Source organism: Lycium ferocissimum, chromosome 12 (assembly GCF_029784015.1).
Source record: "Lycium ferocissimum isolate CSIRO_LF1 chromosome 12, AGI_CSIRO_Lferr_CH_V1, whole genome shotgun sequence".
Taxonomy (NCBI): Eukaryota; Viridiplantae; Streptophyta; class Magnoliopsida; order Solanales; family Solanaceae; genus Lycium; species Lycium ferocissimum.
The window spans coordinates 45,718,795-45,724,814 of record NC_081353.1 but is presented as its reverse complement, the minus strand read 5'-3'; the positions used below and the strand labels follow the sequence as shown (position 1 = coordinate 45,724,814).

The 6,020-nt window shown below is 37.1% G+C and overlaps 1 protein-coding gene across 1 annotated transcript; it reads left to right on the top strand.

Annotated features, from left to right (window-relative positions):
- Nucleotides 1-1,720: 1,720 nt before the first annotated feature.
- Nucleotides 1,721-3,714, top strand: LOC132039362 (uncharacterized). The gene is made up of 4 exons (XM_059429857.1): nucleotides 1,721-2,706; nucleotides 2,788-2,948; nucleotides 2,981-3,200; nucleotides 3,288-3,714. The coding sequence occupies exons 1-4, from the start codon at nucleotides 1,948-1,950 to the stop codon at nucleotides 3,492-3,494; spliced, it is 1,347 nt and encodes a 448-aa protein (XP_059285840.1). The 5' UTR covers nucleotides 1,721-1,947; the 3' UTR covers nucleotides 3,495-3,714.
- Nucleotides 3,715-6,020: the final 2,306 nt, after the last annotated feature.

Genomic DNA, 6,020 nt, shown 5'->3' with positions numbered 1-6,020 from the left:
TTCCATTGTTTTCCCTATCTTCTTCGAACATCCCATTAACTAGGCGTTGGTAAGTTGCACCGGCATTTTTCAATCAAGGGCATGACATTGTAACGATGAGTCCGTCTGCACTCGGTAATAAAGGACGTTTTCTCTTGATCCTCCGGGTGCATCCAGATTTGGTTATACCTGGAGTAAGCGTCGAGAAAACTCAACATCTCATGCCCGGCCATCGCATCGATCATTCTATCGATGTGAGGCATCGAAAATAAATCCTTCGGGCATGCTTTGTTTAAATCCTTATAATCAACGCACATTCTAAATTTATTACCTTTTTCGGCACCACCACTACCTTAGCCAGCCAGTCCGGGTATTTTACCTCCCGAATAGAGCCTGTTTTCAAAAGCTCTGTTACTACATTCTTTACGAAGGCATGCTTCGGTTCTTCCATAGGCCTCCACTTCTGCTTCACCAGGGGAAATCTTCCGTCGAGGCTGAGCTCGTGAGTTGTTACTTCCGGTGGCACACCTGTCATATCTATATGGGATCATGCGAAGCAATCGGCATTAGCTTGAAGAAACTTAATTAACTTGTTCCTGAGCTCCGAGGTTAACCCCGTGCCCGTGCATACCTTTCTATCCGGTAGATATTCGAACAAGACGACTTGCTCCAAACCCCTCCAGCTGTGTAGACTTGGTTGCATCCGAGTCATCCCAGGAAGACGAAAGATCTAGGTACACCGAAATCATCCTCGTCATACCCCGGTCCGACCCCATTGCCCGTCGTCGAACCCGTACACTTTAGTTGCTATTTAGAGTCCTTGCCACCGATTGACTCATCCTCTGTCGGGTTCGGGTTTTTGGGAATGAGCGGCACTTTCTCGACCGCGAACATCTCCCTTGCAGCGGGTTGTTCTCCTCGGATGGTTTTTACCCCTTCCGGTGTTGGGAATTTCAGCAGCTGATGTAATGTCGACGGAACAGCCCTCCTTCGATTACATAGAACACCGTCTGCTGAATGGTGCCGTGAATGTTGACCGACAAAGAAATCTCCCCCTTCGTGGTTTCACTTGCCATATTGAATCCACTGAGCACTCGGGTGGATGCAATGAAGTCTCCCCCTGGTAAGAATTTATTCATGTACTTCTATGGTTGTTTTGATGCAATGAAGAAAGGGTGGTTACATGGATGTAGAAGGATCATTGGATTTGATGGGTGTTTCTTAAAAGGGTTTTGTAAGGGAGAACTTTTAGTAGCAATTGGCAAAAATGGAAACCAACAAATGTTTCCTATTGCTTGGGCTGTGGTGGACAAGGAAACAAAGCATTCATGGAGTTGGTTCATCAACTACCTAATCTCAGATCTAGAATTGGGCCAAGGAGATGGCTTGACTGTGATGTCTGATAGGCAAAAGGTCAGTATTTTTTCTCATTTTTCAGTTTTTTCAGTTTATTTTATAGGTTTAAGCTTTTCTGTTTTTCATATTTTGATAGTTTCAGTTTTCCAGTTGTTTTGAAATTTGTGTTTGCTCTTCCATTAACTTTGCCCACTAAAAGAGACTTTGCATTTCTTTATGTCTCAATCTTCTGTTTGTTGTCCATGGCCTTATTAATTCCATTTGTTGAATCTGCATTTAAAAGTATTTTCTGAATTATTATCATTCTTGTTGTAATGTCAAGTGAAGTTCTTTATTAAGTTTCATTAAGTATGAAAAAGAATTGATATTTGAAAATATATTGGAGTTTATGGCTGGACTTTAATTGTTACGGTGGCCCCTTGAAACGGTTGTTTGTCTTTGTTTCTGTGTAACAGGGGCTTATCCCAACTATTAAAGAGATGTTACCCAATTGTGAACAAAGAATGTGTGCAAGACATATATGCTCCAATTGGGCCCAGGATTGGAGAGGGGAGGAAAGAAGAAAACAATTTTGGAGGTGTGCTAAGGCTAGCTTTCCTGTAAAGCTTAAAGATGAACTTGCAAAGACTAGGAAAATTGGGAGAGGGAATATGTGAGGACTTACTCTCCCTTGATAAGGAGCACTGGTGTAAAGCTTATTTCAGGTATGAACCTAAATGTGATGTAGTGGAAAATAATATGTGTGAGACATTTAATTCTTGGATTGTAAGTCCAAGACATAAATCTATTATAAGTATGCTTGAAGAGATTAGGCACAAGATAATGAGTAGAAATGTTGATATGAGGAAGTTTCCTGATACTTGGATTTCAGACATAGCACCAATGGCTAGGGTAGTACTGGAGGGAAATAAGGACTTAGCTAGGAGATGTGAAGTCCTTTTTAATGGCGATGTTGGATATGAAATTCGTGATGGTGAGTGTAGGCATATTGTTAACTTGCCAAATAGGTCATGCACTTGTAGACTTTGGATGTTAAAGGGAATTCCATGTCCACATGCTATTTGTGCATTCTATCACAGTGGAGAAGAAGCAGAGGACTATGTGGAACATTGGTATAGAAAAGACACCTTCTTGGAAGCTTTTAAGTGTTGCCTTCAACCAATGCCCAATATGAAAATGTGGCCTGAGACAAATAATCCAATAATTGATCCACCAGAAGTGAAACCATTGCCAGGCAGACGAAAGAGGGACAGAAGAAGAGAAAAGACTGAACCAAGAAAGAAATATGGTAAAGCTACCAAGATTGGAGCGAAGATGACATGCTCAACTTGCAAACAGACAGGTCATAATAAGAAAGGGTGCAAAACAAGGGTATTATTCAACTGTCTATTTTTATTTGAATTAACATTATTTATTTATACTCTAATATTTTTCTTTTTGATGTATGTAAAGAATCAGAGTGGTGTTTCAAGAGATATGGGACAATCTTCCACTAGTTCTGCACAACATAATGGTACAAAAGCAAGTGCAACTATTCCTATTGTTCCTATGGCCGTAATCCATCTTCTATTTGTGAAGATACATCTAGAGTTCAAAAAGTCAATCCAAATCGGGTGCATTTGGAGGGAGAGAAAGGGAGAGGGAGGGGGAGAGGGAGAGGGAGAGGTGGTGGGATTCCTACTAGTGATTCAGGACTTGGAGTTGAGGGAGGTAGAGGAAGAAGTGGTGTTGGTGCTAATTCTAGTGCCACAACTGCTTCTACTAGTGCCGCAACTTCATCACGATATGATTTTGGTGCTACAAGACCAAGGGTGCAGGGATATGGTATTTACACTGACATACGTACTGGAACATCAATATTCAACGTATGTAAATTTGTTTTTCTTAAATACTGCAGGATATACACTATTTTGAGATGTTGATTCTAATTTGAATTTACTTAAACATTGCAGCAAGGGATGCCAAGTGAAAGAGTTCTAACACCCGGACTTCTGAAAAATGCAGCTGATACCAATATTGATCTTGGCTTTCGACCTCATGCTCTCAAACGGAAAGGCAAGAAAGCTATAACCACTTTCCAAATTCAGCATCACAGAAACATTGTTGCAAGTGCCAGAAAAAAATTGAAAAATGTTGCTTCATCAAATGATATAGAGTGACCCAGTGAAGATGCAACTGTTTTGCCGTATTTAAGAATCACTTTAGGAGGAGGACTTTTGTAAATCAAGTGCTTTAGCACAACTTGTTTTGCTTTTTGGGATGTTATATTAATTTCTTCAACACTAGTTGTTTTGTGGTCTAGAAGCAACTCTTTTGCAGCTCATATTTTGAGCTTTAATTGTAGTAATTATAGCACAAGGATAGCCGAAAGTTTCTTGATGGTATCTATTTCAATTTTCTACTTTTATTAAAATTTTGTTGACAAAGTGGTGTTGGCGGTCCTTTCAACTACGCCAAATGTTTGAGTTCTGTTTATAACCAAATTTGGTGAGAAGTTGGATGCTCTATATTATACTTGTCCAAGTTGCATAGTTTACAATTTAGGCCTTCAAGTTTAGTATCAATGATTTTGATGATCATGTCGTTGGTTGTTATTCACTTTTTTTGGTCGAAGGTCTATCGTAAACAACTTGAACGAGTAATTCCGAATTCTTTCATGTATGTTTGACTGATACATTGATTTACAACATGGATGTACTAAATTGACATTGCATACAAAATGCATAATTTCCATCCAAATTGCAGAATTGCATCAAAATGGCCTTATAACATTAGATTACATAGTCCTAATAATAGGAGTTACACTGTAAACTAAATTCAAACCGTAGAATTACATGATCAACCACCATAATAAGACAGGAGAGACACTTCTTTAGATTTTTTTTTTTTTTTTTGCGCTCTTTCACTTCATATTCTTTTCCTCAATTTAGTAAAGCCCCATATAACCCTTCTAGCTTGACCAGGCATTTGCTCATCATACCACGTAAAATACTTGCATCCAGCCTAGTCACAAAGCCATAGAAGATTAGTGTCCAGAATCAGAGCAAAAAGAAAATCTGAAATTAAATTAAGGAAAACAAAGATCCATAAAACAGTACTTACTTGTCCATATTCGCGGCCATAAAATATTCGACCAGGGTTATTTGGAGACCAAGAAGCTTGTGATACTACTTTTTTCCACAATTACAGAAAACATCCTATTACCTAGTCCCATCGTCAACTTATTTGGATATCAAGAAAGAGAGGTAAATTAGAGTTTTTTACACTAATGTGAGAGAGAGGTTGAAGAAAGCACACGGATGACCCTAATCTTCCGGCTTTAATGGTGTCGTTAGCAGGAAGAAGAATGGAACTGGGGCTTTTTTTTAATGGGTATAAGTTATATAAAGAGGCTTTTTTTATTGCCTTGTATTCTGACTCAGCAATTTTAAAAACCTTCACACGCTTAGGATAAAAGTCACAACACGCGAGTTTCCAGATGGAGAAATGTGTTTAAAAAATACACTTTGAGCAAGTTTAAATGTCTATCTAGTCACCTTGTAAGTTTATATGCCTATCTTACAAAACATGTCAAGTTTAAGGGTCCGTCTAGGTATTAAGCCTTATAGTATTTAGTATCAAGTATAGGATAAACTATAATATATGCACGAATATTAGAAAGGGAAAAATTGATATTTAAAAATAAAAGGAGCAATAATACATATATGATATTCAGAAAATAGCTTGTATAAGATTTCTCAACGTATCAGTATCAAGTTATAAGGGTCGGCCACTAGTATCAATAATTGGTGAATTATTTGAACGAATACAAGTATTTAATTTTGATGTCTCAAATTTTATACTTTTAGGCCGACAATTTGGTTTTCAATTTGTTTAATTAAGATAATTATTAACCCTAATCTTATTTGATTAATAACAAATTTGAAGTTAAAAATGCCACGAGTATCCTAAGTCAAACATTAGCGTCATTCTTTTTTTTTTCCCCTCTCTTTTCAAATGTATTATTGTTAATGGAATATCACCACAAGATGAACTTGGCTTAATGATTCACAATTATTTTTTCTTGTTGTTGAATAATCATTGGCAATTAAATATAATAACGTGCTATTATTTCCAGTTATACCTTCCGCATACGCTGGAGATGTCTTTAGATCGATGATAAGGTGGAATGACAACAATTAAGGTTTCAATAATTCTTTTTATTATACTTGGTATATCTACAAGTAAAATGGTAGAGTCATACTCCCTTTTAAGGAAAGGCCATTTTGAACCAGCTAGTATATTTTACTATTTGAACCATCTAGTATATTTTACTAACGAATAAAAGAAAATTCAATAGGTTCCCCACCACCCATCCCAAAATGGAAGGAATGATTAATATTTTTATCTTTTGGAAAGTGTGTGGATAATATGAGAGAAAATGATAAAAATTGTCCCTTATTTTTTGTTGTAGGTTCAAAGTAGTTCCTTAAGTATCACCATGAGCAGCTTTGGTCCTTTAAGTTGACAATAAAATGAGCATTTTGATCCTTGTCAGATATTACCAAACTTGACTGTAAAATTTAATTGAAAATGTGAAGAAAAAAAACGATTTAACCAAAAACACCAGAAATTTACATCAAGATCTCAGAAACTGCAACATAAAAGAAATGCACCAGACACCAAAAATAGACCCAACATAACAG